The sequence below is a fragment of the Centroberyx gerrardi genome, chromosome 11, assembly GCF_048128805.1.
Source record: "Centroberyx gerrardi isolate f3 chromosome 11, fCenGer3.hap1.cur.20231027, whole genome shotgun sequence".
Classification (NCBI taxonomy): Eukaryota; Metazoa; Chordata; class Actinopteri; order Beryciformes; family Berycidae; genus Centroberyx; species Centroberyx gerrardi.
Genome location: NC_136007.1, coordinates 17,836,043 through 17,856,884, shown reverse-complemented (window position 1 = coordinate 17,856,884; position 20,842 = coordinate 17,836,043). Strand labels below are relative to the sequence as shown.

Sequence of the window (20,842 nt, the reverse complement as noted above, 5' to 3'; positions counted from 1 at the left end):
AGCATTACCGCAGCGTTCTGAGCAGAGCTTACTGTACTAGTAATAGCGTGACGTAGCTTACAGAGCTTACAAGTGGTGAGGAAGCAGGATAATATGTAGCACGACGGAGGTCCCGACTGGCGGTGTAGACCCAAACTGCAGGATAAAGGTGAATTTATAGCTACTTCTGCCATTTGAAAGACTCAATCGTGGATCTCAGTAGAGATGATAACTGTACTCCTCAGAAATGGCGTTTCCTGGATGCAGTAGCAGACAACTCCACTTTGAAAAACAAGCGCTAGTGTCACCCCTTACGAAAGAGAACTGTCCTCTGAATAGGAATATATAGGCTATAAGGATAGCTACTATACAAATTAATATAAGTCACTACAGAAATATTAAAGGAATATTGGAGCGATACTATAGGAGATGTGAAAAAAATGTGATTATGTAACCCATGATAAGGACACTATAAACTCACTATTGAGTAGGCCCAACCTACAGACACATAGGCTATAGAACTAAGTAGCCCAAGAAAAGAGGTAATAAAATAAAATAAAGGTAATGTAAATAATCTAAAAAGATATAGAGACAGTGCAAAAAAATGAAAAAAAAAATGCAAATAATAAATGTAGTTTGTTTATAGTCAACATTATCATTTAACACATTGTGTCTTGTATTTAAGCCATATTCTGACACAAACACACTGTGTGCTATTCCTATCATGTTTTATATCTTAGTTCCAAAAGTATGGCACTGTGTGAACTTATGTTGAACATGCCCCCACTGTGTGACCGTCTCCTGCATCTTTAATAAGTCTGCTGTTTAATTCAGACTGTCAGGCCAATCCTCCTCACTGCTGCCCACACCAGGCAGTGTTTGCTGCTCTTCTCAGTGTGCCAGGTCACAGAGGGGGAGCTGGGGATTAGTGAACAGGTATGGGGCCAGGTAAGCTGCTAGTCCCCAGTGTGAACTACAGAGGGAGTCATCAGACAGGTAAGCAGCAGCCATCCACCACTATTCCCCTCAACACCGTCCTGGGGCCTGTTTCACTAAGCGGGGTTCTTTGGTTTTACGAGCTAACTTTGGGTTTAACCCTGCCGCTCTTCAGTCTCATGACCGGCTCACTTTTATGGTAGGCCTACATCACCCTGTTAACGTAGGCTGCACAGCTAACCTGCTCTGGTGCAGGTTATGTTCAGGCTATTGGATCCAAACGTACAAAAAGCCTGCCTCCATACCAATGGAAAGTCTGGGAAAATGGCATCACCACTCCTAGAGGATCCTGTGGACTCTTTTTTAAATAGCCTAAGCTTTATTGCAAAAATGCCATTCATAAAACCAGATATACTGTATGAACAAAAATATTGCATTCAAGCGGGAAAATGGCTACAAACATTTATTATATCTCTGATACAATAAATCATCAGGGAAAGCAAAGGGCTTCTGCGGTCTCTAACCCTTCTTACTATCTGTTACTTCAATGGTATACCCTTATATATTTTTTAAATCACTCACTCTGGCTATTAGAGAGGGCTTCTAACAGCAGGTAGTTTACATTATTTGACTTGACTAGGCTATATATCAATAATGAATTTAATTTACTGTTGCATATTAAGTGCACTGAAATTCTTTCATAGGATTCCAGAGAGTGATTAATGCATTAGATTGCAACTATAACCCCATAGATAAGGTGGACTTTGTGAATAGAAAATCTTTTCACAGCCTCAGTGTGACCACACAATATTATATCAGTGGAAAGTATATGCCCACTGCACCAATGATGAGGCAGTGCTAAACCTATTTAGTTTTTTGCTGTTATATTTTTTGTATTGCTCATATTTATTCATTATAATATTTTGTTCTTCTTGAGGAAAAAGACATAAGCAAATGTTAGTGATCCATTTCTTTACCATACTTTCCTTTTTTTGTGCTGGAATTGTGGCAGCAAATGTTTACATAACCTCACAATCGTTTACAGTCTACTGTTTTTATTGTGTATTTTTATGTTCTAGTTTATGTGTTATATTGTAGTTCCTCCATAGGTCCTACCATAGACCGTAAAAAATAACGGAACCCTCGTAGCATGGAAAATAGTGCGTCCCTCCCAGAATGCAATGCGCGAAAACATAAGCGCTGCCGCTAGCTGGTCGGAGCTCTTCTTTAAAAGGCTCTTTGGAAAAGTGAAAATCATACCCGAGTAACTTAGCTGACGTCCTTTAATAATTAACCTCGGACATCATCTATAGGCCTACATTTGACCATTCTTTATGAGATCGAAGGATACGAAGTCTAAAAAAGCGACTGCTCTCTGAGTGAAGCGATACACGAATCTACTAGCCTTTTGCAAGTTCTACAAATTGCACGAAGTGACGTTTCTTTTATTCTAACGTTCAGGATTAAGTTAATGCCCGTACAGAGTATGTTTATGGCCGGGGTGTTTCGCTGTTTAAGTGGAAAGCTGCGACCTGCATTGAAACAGGCTCACTGGATCTCTGGACTTGGAGAAACCCGGACACAATGCAGACACTTGCAGAAGATGCACTACAGCAGCGCCACCCATCCAACAACCTGCCAGTTACGTGAACATTGCCTCGGTGAGTTTAATTGTAATGACGACCGTGTTTGCATAGTTGTTCTTTATTACATTTTGTGAGACACATAGCTCGGCTTTTACACCTACTCCCTGCATTTAGAGCTCAGCCATGGAGGCATGTCGATGCGCCTGGACTATGTGTGGCTTCGGGATCACTGTCGTGCCGCCTCCTGCTACAACGCCGGGACAAATCAGAGAAACTTGGATACAGCAAGTGTAGACCTCCGCATTCGTCCGGCCAAAACTAAGGTGGACGATGGCCAGCTCTTCCTCACATGTAAGTCATGATTTTGATTACATGTACACCAAGCCATTCATGAATTGAAGTGAGAATGCATGGTAAAGTCCAATTCAGTTCCTGGAGTTGGAGTTGGAACTGGAATTGGAACTGGAATCGGAATGTCACCCAGCTCTAAGGAAGCAGAATTGGAACTGAATTGGAATGACAGGAAACAGAATTGAATACCATGAAATTCCACTTCTGAGAGGTTGTCTAAACATTATAAATCAAACATTATGAATCAACTAAAAAACAGTTAAACAAATCAAATACATTCAGTCATAATGAATGTATTACGATTACATGTTATGCATCAAATACCACCTGAAAGGTCCCTTAAACATTTTATGATGTTCAGTATTGATGATATATAACACTGTGTAATCTCAGATATGTGGTAAGAAAAAACAAAGAAAACATGGAATTTCACAGAATTTCATTGATTTAAATTCAACTTCCTGAAATTCCAATTCTGTTTCCTGAATGTTTTTTCCTATTTCCAATTCCAATTCCTCAGTTGAATTGGAATTGATGAGTTAATTCATGAATTGAGCCCAACCCTGCTGTACACTCTTGCATGGAAGGTGATGGGTGGGTTCACTGATGCTGGGGAGAGCCTCAAAAACAAACTGTGTTTTTAAGTGTTTTTATAATGTCAACAACTTGGTTTTCATGTTGCAAAACTATATTTCACATATACCTCAGAGTATGTGGAGGGATGTTTCAGAAATAAATAAAAGGCTACACAATAATGAATCAGTAATAAACAAATTTACAAAACTTGGTAAAACATGTATTGTAGGACCTGTAGTACTGTCGTAGAATAAAAACAGCTCCACTTCATTTTTATAATGAAATTATTCAAATAATTAAATAATAAATATTATTTAAATATCTGAAATTATATAAATCATTTAAATGATTCCCCTGCAGCAAGGGAGTATGTAAAGTTTGTGCATACTTAATGATTGTAGTAATATGAGACACTATTTTGTTGATAGTATTATAGAAGAATGGAAAAGTACTGAGTTATCTGCAGCTGTGCTGTAAGACAACAGGTTTTAGAAAACAGGTAACCTGCTCACTTAGAAATGAGGTAATAATCCATGAAGCAGAGTACTTTAACATTCTTCTACAGTACAGTATGTTATGCTCAAGTACTCAACAGCAGAGCATTGCTAGCACTTCACCAAGTATAAAAAATAGGACTTCCATCACAACTTTATGCTATACATTAACATTTGAAATTTTTTGAGGCATGCAAAGTACAGAAGAGAAACTAAAGAGTGCATTTAAGGGGGAATCTGTAGTAAATTAAAATAGAATTGTTGTTTTTTGTAAAATGTCCTTTTCACAACATAGATTAACAGCCATGAAGTCCTATGCAAACTGGAGGTTTTTGCATGCCACCCTAATAATTATGGACTAGTTCTGTGATTATTTATTATTGACTATTTAAAGCATACATTAATAAAACCAATTATAAAACAAGTAAAATAAGTTAAAATGGTAGTTAAATAAGTCACTTTGTAAATTAGTAAAATTGGGACTTGTGTCAAAAGTCTCAATTTATTTGTTAATAAAGGCTTAATCAAGCACAGTATGGAATGCACTTCTCATTCCTTCCACCTCTTTTATAATATTTCTCATTTTTGTATCCCAGGGCCTGATGGTCATGAATCAAAATACGACCTGAGCTGGCTGGCGGAGAACAGCTATGAAGGAAGGAAGCACAGCACCGTACAGCCACGCACCCTGTGGAATTCTGACATCTACATGAATTCAAACACACCCTCTGCCAAATGGGACAAGTTCATGAGCTGTGAGGACGAACTGAAGAAGTTTCTTCAGAACTATCTGCTCTATGGGATCGCTTTTGTCGAGGACGTCCCAGCCACTGTTGAGGCCACAGAGGCAGTTACCCAAAGGGTAGGCCTCATCAGGTATTGAGTCCTGCTTTGTTTGGCCTATGTCAAAGTTGGGGAACTGCTCAGTTTGTCTGAAGTAATGATCAATTATTTTAGATATTTACCTTTACCTTTAAGCTTTATTCTTTCAGACGCTAAATATACTCAGTTTTAAGTTCATAAACGTTGACTCGGCTTGTAGAATTTTGTGCAAACATCGATGAGCCTGGCCTCTGTCCTCTAGATGTATCCTAACCTGAAGAGTTGAAGCGTCATTTTGTTTTTCTCTGCGCAATTTTTCATTCTGTTTTCAAAGTCAAATGTGAAATGCTTCAGGGAAGTAAACTAGAGAGAGCTGTTGTTTTTGTTAACCCAAAAGGAGTGTTCTTTAAATACTTGGTAGGTGATGATTACTCTGTGTGAATGTTTACTGATAACCACTTTTTTGGACAAATGATGGTGAAATGACAGGCCAAAACGTTGCCTTGTGTTACTCAATTGTTGAACAAAAATTGATTCTGTTCAACATGTGCCACTGCTTTCTTCATGTCTTCATGTCTTTCTTGACATCTGCTGTTGGTGCTGCTCATCAACTTTGTGTTTTGTGTGTTACTCCACCCACCAGAGAGACATTGTTTGGGAGAATGTGGTGCTTCACTTCAGATTTCTCCAGAGGAGACACTGCCTACACCAATCTGGCCCTGGACCGCCACACAGACACATCTTACTTTCAGGAACCATGTGGGTTAGTATGGGGACAATATTTATACTCAAGTGGTTATGAATGATCACGTTGACATATTTGTTTGAGTCTAAATGTATGTTGGTAGCCATAAAAAAAATTAAAAGATTATTAAAATAAACACTTAAAATGCATTATTGCCATCTAGGGTGATATTAATGTCATTATTTTTATGACAATTCCAGGACAATGTATTCTTATATTTAATACTTACATACAATATGTTCTTTCATTGACAAATTAGATAGCAAATAATACAACTAGAAAATGTGCTCAGTAGAGCACAGACTTTACAATTACAGGATCATATAGAACATGGCACAATGTTAAATGGCATATGTCACAATCACTGATTAACAGCAGCAGGCATAATAAAAGCTCAATAACTGATTAACAAAATGTGGAACATACACTTACCTTCATGAAACAACAAGAGTAGATAAAGGGCAAGCCTCTGCTTCCCTGCTATCACTTCAGCTGTCATAACAAAGAAGAGGCTTGTTTTACATGAATATGCCACATAAGTTAACTTTTATCCAAATCCCTCAAAAATGGAAGTCATGTTTGAGGAAATGTATCTCTATTCAAATACAGTGAAATATCAGGCTACAATAGAATATGTAACACAAATACATGTAATTTGCAGGTAAAATTCATTTAATGTATCCTCAGAGAAATCCCAACACTAGTACACTATTTTTGTTCTCTTTTTCTGCACACATACAGACCTTGTACAGCCATAATAAATATAATTCTAAACCAAGGTGTTAGAAGGTTGGAGCTGCTCATTTGACAATGAAAACTGTTTTAAGTCACATAAGGTTTGCCAGAACCTTTACATTTATCAGTTCCAGTTGCAAATCAAATAAAGTGAGCTTTGCAATAGTGTGACATCAGAGTTAGGGGGCTTTACAAACACTTTTCTAGTGTGAGTTTAAGTATTGGACACAGTCATCAGATTGAATTGTCAAAAGAATAATATGTATATTAGTGGTCGACCGATATGGGTTTTTCAATGGCCGATGCCGATATTTAGAGAGCAGGGCGGCCGATGGCCGATATATAATGCCGATATCATGTTGTTGTTGTGTTTTTTTTGCATCTGATAAAATACAACAATTTAATAATAATAACAAATGAGACATAAAATTGCTGAACTTAAATGAACATTTATTTAACACTAATGTTATTGTCTGCATTGTCTCTGTTTGCTTAAGTAGATCTGCACTCTGTCTGCAGTGCACTTATTTTAAATGAAAAAAATGTATCAACTAAATAAATGTCCACAGGTAATCCAAAAACTAAACTAACTTTTTCACCACCTTCCAAAACTGTCCCGAAGCATATTTTTGTATGTTTGTTGACAGACTCGGTTACAAGCCAAATAGCCAATCTAAGTGATCAAAGACATTAAAAAATAATAACTTTGTTCACTCGCATTGCACAGCCTGCTCATATCATCTACCAAGTGACTAGAGGTGACAACAATGTGATAGAGCGGAGATTCTGTCCCACGAATCCACTACTATCTCTCATTAAACACTGTGCCAAGTTAGCTTGGTGTATTGAAGCACAGACAAACACACACACACACACATGCGCGCAGAGGGAGAGAGACACACACACAAGTGCAGAAACGTTGTGTTAGCTAGAAGCCCATAACGTTCGTTCCCCAAAACGTTGTTGGCAAGTTGATAACGTTAACGCTAGCTTTCGGACTCCTGTTAACGTAAGCCCACTTGTTGAATCGAGGCTGTCTCTAGCCCATTAGCAAATGCAACCGACTGTAACTAACGTTGGGTATAACTATCAAATCAATCACTTACGATAGCAGATTGTTGACTTGAGACGAGAGGAGAGGTTCATCAATCCTGTCTTCATCCTCTGCCTCAGCTGACAGCAGGTGCTGCTGGCTTTGCCCACTTGAGAATAGTTCTGCTAGCTGGCTATTAATGTTACTCTACTGCTGGCAAACTTTGCGTATGTATATGAGCGCCATTGATGAAGAAAATATGTTTATGTTATGTAACGTGCTTAACAACGGCAGACCACAGGCTCACCAACAATAAAAGGCTTCACAGTTACACTTGCTTACCGTCCCACAACCATCCCAAATGACACATCGAATAAATGTTTTATGACCCGGGCTCGTCTGGGGAGTAGGAGTGGGGGCTGGGGATGCCATACAATAGTTTTTCGAGCCCTGTAAGCTAGTTTAGCTGGTTGAAGGCTTGCTACCGTTACAATTCTCAACTAACGTTATTCGCATTTTCTCACTAAAAGATCGGAATCAATCTAATTATACAGACAGTAAACATTGTATATGTTATTAAGAGTGGCCAATTAAATATATTGAGCTTTGAAAGCTAGGAATTTAAGTCTTACCGTTTTCTCTCAGGTAACGTTACATCCAGCATTGGCACGTTTCCCACTGTTCCACAGCACCCACCACTGACGTTCTGCCCGTGGCGAAATTGACACAAGGGGGAGCGCTAACATTGTTCCACAGCAGCCACACTGACAAGGCTGCCTGCAGATGTGTCTGCAGACATTTTTTGTTTATCGGCCTCGTGAGCGCAGGCATCGGCCGATGCCGATTATCTCAAAATGCCATTAATCGGCCCGATTAATCGGCCCGATTAATCGGCCGACCGATTAATCGGTCAACCACTAATATAAGAATCTAAGAAATATGCACATTTTATTGTCAGTATTTCTATCTAACCATGCAGTTACATTAAATTAATTTTATTTATATTTATACTGACTTTATCACATCATTTATTAACTCAATGCCATTGATTTTTGCCGCAGAGTGCAGGTTTTCCACTGCCTCAAGCATGAGGGGACCGGAGGGAGGACACTGCTGGTGGATGGATTCTATTCTGCAGAAAAAGTGCGGCAGCAGTCGCCTGAAAACTTTGAGCAGCTGGCCCGGGTGCCCATCAGACACGAGTACATTGAGAGCACAGGCAGCCACCGAAACCACACGATTGGAATCGGCCCTTTGCTTAACGTGTATCCTTGGAACAATGAAGTTTACATGATCAGGTATGACAGTATTTTGATTTTGAATGACATGTAATCTTGTGTCTGTGCCACAACGTGCCACATTGTGTACGTTGTCCTTTTGTCTAAGAAGAAAACAATTTTGCAAGAAGTTGAATACTACTTTGAATGTATCTTTTCCACAGATACAACAACTATGACCGTTCAGTGATAAACACAATCCCCCACGACGTTGTTCAGCGATGGTATGCGGCTCATCGAGAGCTGACCAATGAACTGAGGCGGCCAGAGAACGAGCTGTGGGTGAAACTGACACCAGGGAAAGTAAGAAAGCAATGCTTCTTAAAAAGGAATACCACTGAATTTCATATATCTCATTGCCAAAAATCAGAAAGAAGGCGTTGTCCCAAATCTTATGTCAATTTGAAGCTTCAAGAGAATTGAAAACTAATCAGAAAAGATGCAAAAGGTAACTTATCCATAATATTCATGGTAATTTTCTGGGCATAAGGCTGCGTAGAAACTTTAAAGAAACTTATTGTGGATTCACAAAATCAGCTACACATTCATACAGCAGCTCCAGCCTTTACATATTGATGACATCAGACAGACAATTGAGCTTTGATTTCCTCTTTTTTTTTTTTTTAAGAGAAAGTTGTTGATATTCATAGATAATGATAGGGCTGTCTGAGACAACACCTGTGGGACTTTTTACACTCAGTGACACCCCCCTTTTGAATTATTAATTGACCAGCTGTATCCATAACAGATTCTTCACGACAACCAATTAGCTATTAGAATATGATGCAGTTCATGAGACAATACACCCAACATACACACTGCTGTACATCTCTCTCCTGACTATAAATAAGAAATTGTGTCATATTTTTATTAACCATTTATAACTATATTCCACACCTTTAACTTGCACACCAGTGTTCAAGCCTATTTGCAAGCCAACAGAAATGATTTCAAGTCTTTTAAAATTACATTCAAAGATCATTCTTTATGTACTTCTCTCTCAATACTGTTTGCTGGGTCAATGCACATTTGTCTAAGGATTCTCCACTCTCCTGTTTCCATGAGGTGGTTTTCATAGACAACTGGCGCGTCATGCACGGGAGAGAGTCTTTCACGGGCCTGAGGCAGCTGTGCGGGTGCTACCTGACCAGAGACGACATCCTCAACAAAGCTCGCTCCTTGGGTTTGCAGGCCTGATCCTCGATGAGCATCCCTTCACCTCTGTGCCTTTATATACTGTCTGGGGTTAAGCCCCAGTCGGGCTAAGAATCCTCTTCACTCAGGACAATCAACCAGTTTCACTCCTGTTGCATACTGTGTCTCACTCGCTCCTCCTTGTTCACGCCATGAAGCATTGCACTTTCCCCTTTTGTAGATGAAACAGACAGTACAGTCTGCAGGTATTTGGACAGTGACACATTTTTTGTTGTTTTGGCTCTGTACTCCAGTACATTGGATTTGAAATGAGACAATGACTATGAGGTTAAAGTGCAGACTGTCCGCTTTAATTTGAGGGTATGTACATCCATATTGGGTGAACCGTGTAGGAATTAAAGCCCTTTTTATATATAATCCCCCCATTTTACAGAGTACAGAGCCAAAACAACACAAATGTGTCACTGTCCAAATACTTATGGACGACACTGTATATTTTTAATAAGTAATAATTGCTGGGAATATAGGATTGTTGCTAGATTTAGTGATGCATAAAAAGTCAGGTCTGTTCTCAACTATGCATTTCTTATCAGGGTCACGCAGAAAAACCAATCATATTCGGTAAGAAGACTTTGTCAAAACATTTTGTATGTTTTTTGCTGATTTTCGTAGCATTTTAAAGTTTAATTCAGAATTACTTATGAATGAAGACATGAACTTGAACTTTTAAACAATTAAATGTATACATTCTCTAACAGCTTTCCCATTTTTGCTTGTTATTGTTGAGCTCATATAAATATGTGTTCATATGCAATGATGTACTGGAGAATTGGATCACACAGGTAGAAGTCATACGGTGCAGGTTTCCAGGTAGCTTTTCCCATTTTGCCATATCCTGTGACATCATTGGAAACAATCACATAAATGTGTCAGTAAGATTACCCTCCAGATATAATCATTTCAGTACATTACAGTTATGGCCATTGGATCACGTTGAGAGATTGGCAGGCAGGTGTATTAATTATGCATGGGTTGAAGGTCTGTGCACATTCATGCTAATGAGGTTCATAACAGTAACTGGAAGAAAAATAAATCCTAATGCTTTATTCAAAGGTGACTAACACTAAGGTGACAAAGTTTAATTATTTTCTCGGTGACAAATTGCAGAAAAGTTACCGACACGCTTGAGTTGAGCAATATGCCCGACTTTTATGGCAGAAAGTGACAGAGCAATTAAAAAAAGAACTGCAATGTGATCCGAAGTCCAGTGGCTCCAAAGATACAGGTCCAAAGTGTTATGGTGCTATTCAGTAGTGTGGTGTGGACAGGTTTATATGTAGCAACTTCCACCTCTCAAGCTGAATGCACACCTGCTTTTAACATGAACCAAGTGGTGGCTTGATGAATATTTTTAGAAGCACCCATCTACAGATATGATGTGGTTGTAATAAAATTTGCTGTTATAAGTACGTACGTATTTACTAATTCATTGATTCACTTATCTATGTATCTCTACCCATCCATTTATTCTTTCAAATTCTGAGAGAATTGACATCCAGTCTACATCCTGCAAAAGAGTCATTATGACATTATTGTTTGTTGGAGAATTTTTTATACATTATTTTAAGATCTCAGATTGTATAGGCTAAACAAATATTTTTGAGACTATTAGAAATCATAAAGGTACAGCACGGTGGCTCAGTCATGGATGTATTAAACTACTGAAGGTATAAGAGTCTGCACTGCCCTCTTGAGCTGCCAAATCACCATAACTTTGTGGCTACTTGCTCTGCATTGGCAGAAGAGTACCTAGTTTGTTCTGCATTAAATTTATGAGATTAGCAGTGCCAAATATTTGCTTTCATTAAAGAGGAAATAAGTAAGTTTCTTACTGTCCCATAGCACAAAATGGCCATAATATATCTGCAAGTGGTTGATAAGGTTGTTGATCAATGCCAATGAATTACTTGGCAAGGCGCTGAGATTTTAAAACTCACTTTCTGTCCTGTACTACAGAACAAAAACTTTGCCCATTGCAAACACTCAAGACACAATGGTTAGAGGTCATAGGTTACTTAATACCCATATAAAGTTGTAAAAATGTTACATCCAACAGTTTATATCTGCAAATCACTTGAGGTTTTCAAAGCAGTTATGGATCCCTGAGTTTTTGAGGCAGATATAATTGCATCACTGAAGTAACAACAGAAAGAGATATTGTGTTAACAGTGGATGTGGCCAAGTGGCAGCATGTACAGGGAGCAGTGAGCTGTGTGGAAATCCACAGCTGATGTCTGTGGAGCATAAGGATGAATTTCTTTGTAAAAGGAGAAGATGGGCAGTCTTCTCTATGCTAGACAGATTGTTCCTGTACCATTTGCCGGCCACTCATGGACACCAAACTCCTTGGCCCCACTGTGAGTATGCTGCCACCTATCTAGATACGTTATATTGGCATTTAGTGTCCATGTGGAAGAGCCACATGACTGATTGAATGCTGTGCTGGAAATAGGACTTGTAGCCTAATGTCCATCACAAATAGGCAATAATGCTTCATAAAAATACAATTCACAACACAGAAAACCTTTTATTTAATCAGGATACGTGTCACTGCTTGTATGTGTTAGTAAACAATATACTCATATTTCATCCACAATTGCTTGACCGTTCCTATTATCTATCCACTTGAGTGACATCAAAGATATGCAATCAGCGACCATTTCCAACCCTTTCTGGATTGAGACAAGTTAGTTTGTGATTGTCATTAACAGTAAACAAAGCCAGGATTCTATTTCCTATTCCTATTCTTTCAACTATTTTATAATTTGAAAAAAAGATATTTAAATGTATGTTTTTATAATTGGGTTTTATTTTCCAAAAGACCTCGTTACTAATTCAAGAAAACAAAAAATTGTCTTGAGCTTGTGGCACAATAATATTAGTATAACTGTCAGCATTAAGAGGACGGCAGTGATCAACTTATCAAAATGAACCTTTGTATGAAGCAAACTCTCTCCAATTGTGTTTAATTAAGAATGAATGAGTGATAAACATGGTTTGAATGTTACACTGAATATGCAATGGACAAAAAGACTACAAATAGAAATACAATTCTTGGTCTAACACCATGTCAGATTTTTTGCATGCTATCTGTGCTATAGCGTAATTTTAAGTTCAGAAAGCAAATAACTTGACAAATGTCTCTTTACATAAAGGGGAAAAAAAAGGCAAGCATCACAACTTTCTTGATTAAAAACACATGTAACAATAAAATGCAAATTGAAAAAGAAAAACACCAACATTAGCTATGTAATATTGATTAAATTTGTGAATGATACATCTTGAACATCTGTGAACAGTGTTATTCAGACTGGTGACGTTGCCCCAGTTTAAATACATGTTTTTGACGGGCCTTTTTTAAGCTTGCACCTCATCCTCCTCAGCATGGAGGTTGCTGGATGCAGTTGCCATGGGAACCCCATCTGAAGGTGCAGGGGCCTGATGAGTGCTCCTCCTGGTGGAGGGAGAGAGAGTTGATATCACGCCCTTCAACATCAAATCACTGCTATTTGTCACATGCAGTGCAACAAAAGAGAAAATCCAAAATCTCACTTCATCTCACGCGTCTCCGCTGCCTTGACAGGTCTGTACTTCTGCTTCTTCACTGTGTGTGCGATGAACCACACAACCAGGATGATCAGCACACACCCGAGCAATGCTCCGATAACTGCACCGGCAATCACCCCGTCTCCCACCTCTGTACAATGACACGTTTTCACGGCAATGAATGCAGCCTATTTTTATGCTTTTGTTAAACACAGGTGCATTTTTGCATAGATATTCTCAAGAAAGAAAAATGTGACCATACCAGCACTCAGCTCTAGAGTACAAATGGAAAATCCCACCGCGTTTGTGGCGTTACACTGGTACTCCCCAAACTCAAACTGGGATATGTTTCTGAACTCCACTAGTCCAGTTGTAGTAGCTGAGGGGGGAAAAGGACAAATGTTTCTAGAAGGATCAATCAGGGTTGGGGCCATTCATTAATTGAATTGAGAATGGCATGGTACATTCCAATTCAATTCCTGGAGTTGGAATTGGAATTACTGGAAACAGAATGAAATTCCATTAAATTCCATGAAATTCCACTTCTAGGAGAGGTTGTCATTATAAATCATATTCAATTATCAATCAATTATAAATGAAATAAAAGACAGTTAAACAAATCAAATACATTCACTCATAATGTATGTATTACGATTACGTGTTATGCATCAAATACCACCTGAAAGGTTCCTAATATATGATCATTTAGAACACTATGTTTAATCGCTGATATGTGGTAAGAAAAAAGCAAAAAAGCATTTTACAGAATTTAATTTGATTAAATTCAATGTCCTGAAATCCCAATTCAATTCAAATTATTTTTCCTGTAGGTTTCTTCATACACACACTACTCACCTCGTCCCAGTACAGGCCTCCTTGCCTTAGCCTGGTCCAGTTTGATCCAGGTGTAAGTGGGGGTCGGACTGCCTCGCTCACTGTGGCAGGTCAGAGTGACCAGGTGGCCCGACTCCACATCGCCATGGACCGCACAGAAAGGAACAGAGGGCTTTTCTGACAGACCACAGGGACGATACAGTGGGTTTATGATGTTACTTTCTGCAGTAAAGTTAGTCTGGGATATACTTGACATTATGACACAAATATCAACAGTTGAGATTGTTAACATTTTACATGAATTCTGGATTATTACACATTCATAATACTTGAGCAAGAGCTTCATAACGGCTACATGCCATACTCATGAATGCTGAAGCCCAACATTGTGTCAATTCAAATTTTCAAAATAAAAGTCATATTGATTTAATTGAAAAGCATGCCTCAGCTTTAGCCATGAACATTAGTGATGTGGAACTGTTTTTAGAGACTGTTTGTCATGCATACAAGTGATGCATAAGAAACACTATATTGTCTGGAAAAAATTGACTTTATGTACCATGTTGCCCAGAGACCATCAGTCATTGCCATCCACAACTAACCAGTATGAGTCTACTTCAAGGCAGGCTTAGGCTATATGTCGATTACTATACAACAGTCGGTTTCAGCTGAGCAATCTGATTGGTCAAAGGCGAATTCACTGTTCCCACAGTGCTGATGATTCCAATAAAGCATGATTATTAGTTTCTGCCAACTCTTGTGATAAGCAGGGATCTACTTAGTGATCTTTCTTGTTTTTTCCTTATTAGTGTACTCTTATTGAAGAAGACCTTTCAGACAGCACACATGCCTTGGAAGCCATTGTATAAAAGCCATAATACCCATGAGGACGTTCTTTACTGTGATTATTGTACTTAGGTGCTGCTGACGGTGCTCAGCTGTGCCTGGTACCTAGCCCCGTCCTACCCATAATCACAGCAAAGAAATTATTGCTATAATGAATCACATCAGAGTAGCACTTCCCACTGTATTTTAATAATAGAATATTATGATAGTGTATGATGTATAAAGTATCAGTGACGATCAACACATAAAAGCTTACACAAAACAAGTCACAAAAGTCAAATCAAAATGGAAAAAGATTACCATGACAGAAATGTGTCTTATAGCAATGATGATGCACTTTGACAGTTTGATGTTAGATGTTTGTTAGAATATCTGCAAATTGTTAGTTCATTCTTAACTGAACAGGACATCATGTGTCTCTCCATTAGAGATTATAAAGTGCAGGAACGTTGTTGGGAGTGGCCTTGCACTCTATTCCTGGGTTATAACTGAATAATTTCCCCAGTGCTTACTGATCAGTGGGCTTTTCAGTATACTGATTTGAAAGTTGTGCTAAAATGTCTTCTGTATCTGTATATCTGAATTTTTCATAAAGTATTCATTGGGAGAATACTGCTGTATGCAGGAAGTAAAGCTATTCAAATTATCTGTGATTTATAACGGACTGACTACTCTCCTTAAAAAAATTAACACGATTCCATGTAACAGACAGTGATGATGACAATCATTATTGGCCCCATGATGGAGCATGACAGCATCCATACATGTTTATATGGTACTTAAGTATGCATCAGATTTAATCTGGTTAAATTGTCATGTCCGGCAAACATAAACCATAACTCATAAAGGTCCAGGTTCTGAAATACAAGCAGTACGCAGTAGATACTGTTATATATTCTGTATGCAGTACAAGGATTCAGTCACAGTCCTACTCTAATTTCTAACACTGACAATGAGAGACTGCTGCAGTTACCATGGAAACTACTGTGGATACTGAGGCCTGCAAGGTTGTCCTGGTAACTCTGTGAATGGGAGGATTCAGACAGAATGTAATTCCCTGATCACACAACTCAGGGTCACTATTTTAATAGATTTGTTTATGTTACGACAGCGGTAATAGATACAGGATTCTCAGAGGTGGAAAGAGCACTGAGATATTTTATTGAAATTTAAGTACTGTTGCTTCAGTTCAATTTTGCTTAATTCACACTGACAGTTCTTGTTTAAAAAAATGCTCAAGTTAAAGTCAAATAGTAGCTCACTAAAACACTACTGAATTTCTTTCACATAAAATATTTAAAGAGCCAAAAAGACAAATGGGGAAGAGGAAGGGTGTGTCTGGTATATACTGTATCGAGAACAACAAGTGAACCAAAAAAACTATTGCAGCATCAATCCGTTTCAACAAAATGACACATATGATTTTGAGTCTCACTTCAGGCATCTACAGATCTTTGTCAATATACATTTTATGTTACTTTGTGTGCCGCGCCTATAATGAATGAATTCACAAGACAGCAGTTTGTGAGTGATGGCTCAATACTAACCTTGTGTTTTGTCAGTATGCTCTCTCTTTATGATATTAAAGGTCCCTCATCATTCAGTTTTGCATTTTTTTCAATTTGTGTGTTTTCAAATACTTTGTCTTGTGTGACACTATATGGATCATCCACTGTATTGATGAGATGGATAAGATACTGCTGCAGGAGCTACATCAGTTTACATAAAAGAAGATATAAATAATTTGCTTTATCATAGAAACAAATGAATATTGATTACCCAGTTGGTGAACCTCCCTTCCTAAAGCCTTTGAAGTTAACAAAACTTACCAAGAACATGTACAATGATATTGGCCTCAGATTGTCCTTCAACATCAGGGAAGTTGTGAACCTCACAGGTGTAGAGTCCGGCATCTGATGGCTGCATGTTGCTTATCATTATTGAGGCATTTCTGGTTGTGCTGAGGTCAGAGGGGGGCTGAATTCTGTCCTCGTAGGATTTTCCAATCACATCCTTCCCTGATTGATAGTAATAGACCTGAAAGCAAAGGGTCATACATCAGAATAGCTGACACAACCACTAAAAGCCATTTAACAAACACGTATTTACAGTGTCAGTTCTATACTGTTAACTTTAGGCAATATTAAAAAGCCTTCAGTGCAGCTGACACTGTGGTGTGTGAGATGGCTGAGTGTTGCCTTTTGGAAGGGAGGAAACCACTGAATAGAATCTGTATTGATTCAAAGTTGGCTGATTAAAGTTAAAACGTTAGTACATTACAGATCAGACAGCAGATACGCTTTCCTGTGAAAGTTATTCAAATTCAGGAGAATAAACAGAAGTGCTCAAAAATATCACAAACCTAGTAAACTCATCAAAAATACTGAAATTGTCAAAATAGGAAGAGAGCCATACCAGACTTACTTCAGGTACTCTTGCGCAGAGAAGGAGGGTAAAGTTTAAAAAAAAAAGGCATTATTTCAAATTAGGGCAAAAAAAAGACCGGTTTTGACCATGCAGGTTCTTCCTCAGCCTTGAGGAAGACTAAAGGCTTTTCAACTTTACCCTCCTCCTCTGTGCTGAGTGGCTGATGTAAGCCTTGTATGGCTCTCTTCCTATTTTATTCAAATTCAGACTGGTTGTGCTTAACTCCGGACTTGGCGGCACATCAGAAATATTTTAATAATCTCCAGCTCCTGCTTCCTGGGTTGCTAGGTTTTATTATGGTTTAGTTTTGGGGATTTTATATGCAGCTTGTACATCCCCTTTAAAAAGCACCTGCCTTTAATTGTATGAAATTGCGCAGATATAAGGTATCTGCCATAGCCTCAATTAGCATTGCAAATAGGCTTTCAGAAAAGAGATTTGTAGCATCTGCATGTGAAAAATAATAATAATAAAACTGATAATAATAATAATAATACCCATTCTTGACTAAGTGCTTGATTTATTATGTTGGGAAAAATCCAAATAATAATTTAAAAGTAAAAAGTTTAAAAAGACAAGAAAACTTATTTTGATACTTTGTTAAAAGTGAATAATAATCACTCATAAATATCCAGAATAAATCTGAGATATGAATAGGGTTTCGTCAATACATCTCTCCTTATCTCATTTCTGAATCACAGCCTTTGTTGTCTTACCAAGGTGTGTCTGCTAGCAGGCTCTCAAGAGCAACCAGCATATTGAAAGAAGAAGCCAATCTGTTTTTTTCAAGCCCTCTGAAGCCTGGTAATGAAATGTCTTGTTTTATAAACTTTTCTGGGAGTAAGTTGAAATCCTAGATGACATTTTAAACTTTGAATATCCTCACAAAATATTCAATTCTCTCATGAGGTTTCACCCATAAATCCAACTCTAACTGGTGCAATTCCATAATTAAGTTGAATAATATATGGATGCCTGTGAACTCAGTGAGACTGTAGTAAAGATCAGTGATTTGGACCTTTATGGTGCTGAGGCACACAAAGTTACACACCAAGGTACACCAAATGACAATTTCACACAAAGCATTGCATGATCATACAACAAACTGCTGGACTTCGCCCAGATTGCTTTAACCTGGAGAATAAAAGATTTGTTATGTGCTCAGTAAATTAATTTAAATAATTTTGACATTGATTTTCTTAGCATTTACGGAAGAAATCAAGGCATATACCATACCACTGTATCTTAACATGAGGGTTGATATTATGGTACATAGGTTTTGAGCACATCAGAACAAACCTTCATTGAGATGCAGAACATATTTGAGTAGAAACAGCATGTATCTACCTGCTGTGGAGACATGGAGGACGTCGAGACAAAATCCCACTGGGCGGTGAGGCCGGTGGTCTGTTCAATGGTGGAAAAGGTGCACTGGAGTAGGACACTTCCACCCATTGTAACGTTGACAATTTTATGGGGTGTCCTGACTGTGATCAGTTCAACCCATCCTACAAAAAACAAGGAGTTTATCAAGCTCTCGTTATGCTTTGTTTAGCCTAAAACCAAAAACGGATACATAGTTTGTTAAAAGTGCCATGGGTTGAAAACCTTGCCTTACACTTAAAAGAACTTCCTTAAATTAATAATAACAAGAGGAAGAAGCAGAAGAATAGTTACCCATTATGCTTATCAGCACCAGTAAGCTCAATGTGGAGCGCATCTTCAAGTAAATGTTGGTTTACACTCACAGATCTTCTAAAGAACTTAACTTTCCCCACTCTTTGTCTCTGAATCCTTAACGCTTGCAAGCAACACCCAAAGCGCGGACAGTAATGTTACAGTATGATAGGCAAGGTTACAGTATGGTCAGCTAATGGACTGGCTGATATTGTGCATGTAGATAACACAATGTTTGCATATCGATGTTTGCCAGACTGGGTGTGTATACTCTGTTGTTTTTTCAAACCTTTGATTTCACAGTTTCGATTTTTGTCCGTTGGCGGATGAAAATGAAAAACAATCTTGGAGTGCTTGAGAAAACACTAAAGAAAAACTCAGTGTGTACATTTTATATTACATAGATTGGAGTTTCAATCTGTGCAGCCTGTGCTCTGTGTGTGTTTCTGGTTGTTGACTTCATATGGCGGATTAGGACCACAATGTATTATGACACTGATGCTTAATTCATTTTTCAGTACTTTGGCAGTAGTTTAGCTATTGCTCATCTCTCCATCCTCCCTGCCTTGTAAGTCATTCTGGGTCAGGGCCTCTGGCAAAGGAATTAATGTAATTTAATCTCCACCTGGCCTTTATCACTCGCCTCAAGGAAGTGTAAGCCAGAACACTGCAACACTCTGCTTATCTTTGGGGAGTTCACTCCCTGGCGCTGCTTACTTATTAAAGGCAGTTTCACCTTTGTCATTTTGGCGCGCACAGTGTGGAGCACAATGCTGATGGAGAGACAGTGAATCACACATGATTAATTGCCTATAATTACCAGAAGCTGACACAAGTAATTAACAACGTGGAAAATGTTGATCAGCGGCGACTGAAGGGGCGAGGGAGGGAAGCCGGGGATAATGTGGAATCTGGGGGGAGGATGAGGAAGGAGGGGCGCATAGCTCATTAAACAGAAGACATTTACGTGATAGGTTACATGTTAGACTATCTCAGTGTCTAGAAAAGATTTTCTCTGGTAAAACAACACACTTTGGCACCGGTGTGTTTCGGCAGAACTGTACGGTGCAAGAACAAGAAGCAATCTTTTTGTAAATGAAATCTTATCAACAGCATGACTCACACCCATACAAATGACCACATGAGAGGAAACACTCGTAACTGAAACTCCTACAATCAACTCTCAGGCTTTGGTATGAAAACCAAAAAAGGTAAAATGATACCTGTCTGGCTGAGGAACATTTAGGACGAATCAACGCCCAGAAGTAAGTAAATAAGTGATGAGAGAAGGATGAATTGATGTTGTGTTTCTGTTCCGATTCCACAAATGTCAAGCAGGAAACAAAAAGTGAATAAAATCATAAATAATGCATAGATTGTGCATAATTGTAGTTACATTTCGGAGGCAAGAATTATCCATTCTGACATCAACATCAGATCAAAATAGTCTAAAATGACTGATTCCATGGAGAACTCTTCCCTCTTTGTATTGCATGACCAGAGCAATTAGTGACACTTTTGATCAGGGCTGCAGTGTATTCCCATATATATCACTGTATAACCTTTATAATCATATTCCGAAAACATAAAAAAAAAAAAAAAAGACAAAAAAAGACAGACTGGCATATAGTGAACACAGAGCAAACACCATTATTTTATCTACAATTTTAAATGTCACCAAACCTTTAGTGGATGTTATGGAGCCTGTGAGGCACCAAGTAATATAGAAAATAATCTGTAATAGAATCTATCACTACAATTTT

At 38.3% G+C, this 20,842-nt stretch overlaps 2 protein-coding genes across 4 annotated transcripts; one reads left to right on the top strand and one right to left on the bottom strand.

The window, feature by feature from the left end:
• Nucleotides 1-81: 81 nt before the first annotated feature.
• Nucleotides 82-9,939, top strand: tmlhe (trimethyllysine hydroxylase, epsilon). Of its 3 annotated transcripts, XM_071915241.2 has the most exons (8): nucleotides 906-975; nucleotides 2,462-2,576; nucleotides 2,676-2,852; nucleotides 4,519-4,798; nucleotides 5,388-5,507; nucleotides 8,319-8,555; nucleotides 8,699-8,837; nucleotides 9,600-9,939. In XM_071915241.2, exons 2-8 carry the CDS (start codon nucleotides 2,519-2,521, stop codon nucleotides 9,729-9,731), a joined length of 1,143 nt encoding a protein of 380 aa, XP_071771342.2. In that variant the 5' UTR covers nucleotides 906-975; nucleotides 2,462-2,518; the 3' UTR covers nucleotides 9,732-9,939. The 3 variants fall into 3 exon arrangements, with proteins under 3 accessions (XP_071771345.2, XP_071771342.2, XP_071771344.2); XM_071915244.2 differs by lacking the exons at nucleotides 906-975; nucleotides 2,462-2,576 and adding an exon at nucleotides 82-148; XM_071915243.2 differs by lacking the exon at nucleotides 906-975 and having other exon boundaries at nucleotides 2,335-2,576.
• A 3,167-nt stretch (nucleotides 9,940-13,106) lies between these two features.
• Nucleotides 13,107-19,122, bottom strand: LOC139924228 (V-set and immunoglobulin domain-containing protein 1-like). The gene is made up of 7 exons (XM_071915214.1): nucleotides 19,080-19,122; nucleotides 18,750-18,910; nucleotides 16,805-17,012; nucleotides 14,151-14,306; nucleotides 13,558-13,674; nucleotides 13,302-13,446; nucleotides 13,107-13,203 (listed from the first exon to the last, which is right to left on the bottom strand). Exons 1-7 carry the CDS (start codon nucleotides 19,120-19,122, stop codon nucleotides 13,107-13,109), a joined length of 927 nt encoding a protein of 308 aa, XP_071771315.1.
• Between the last annotated feature and the right edge of the window lie 1,720 nt (nucleotides 19,123-20,842).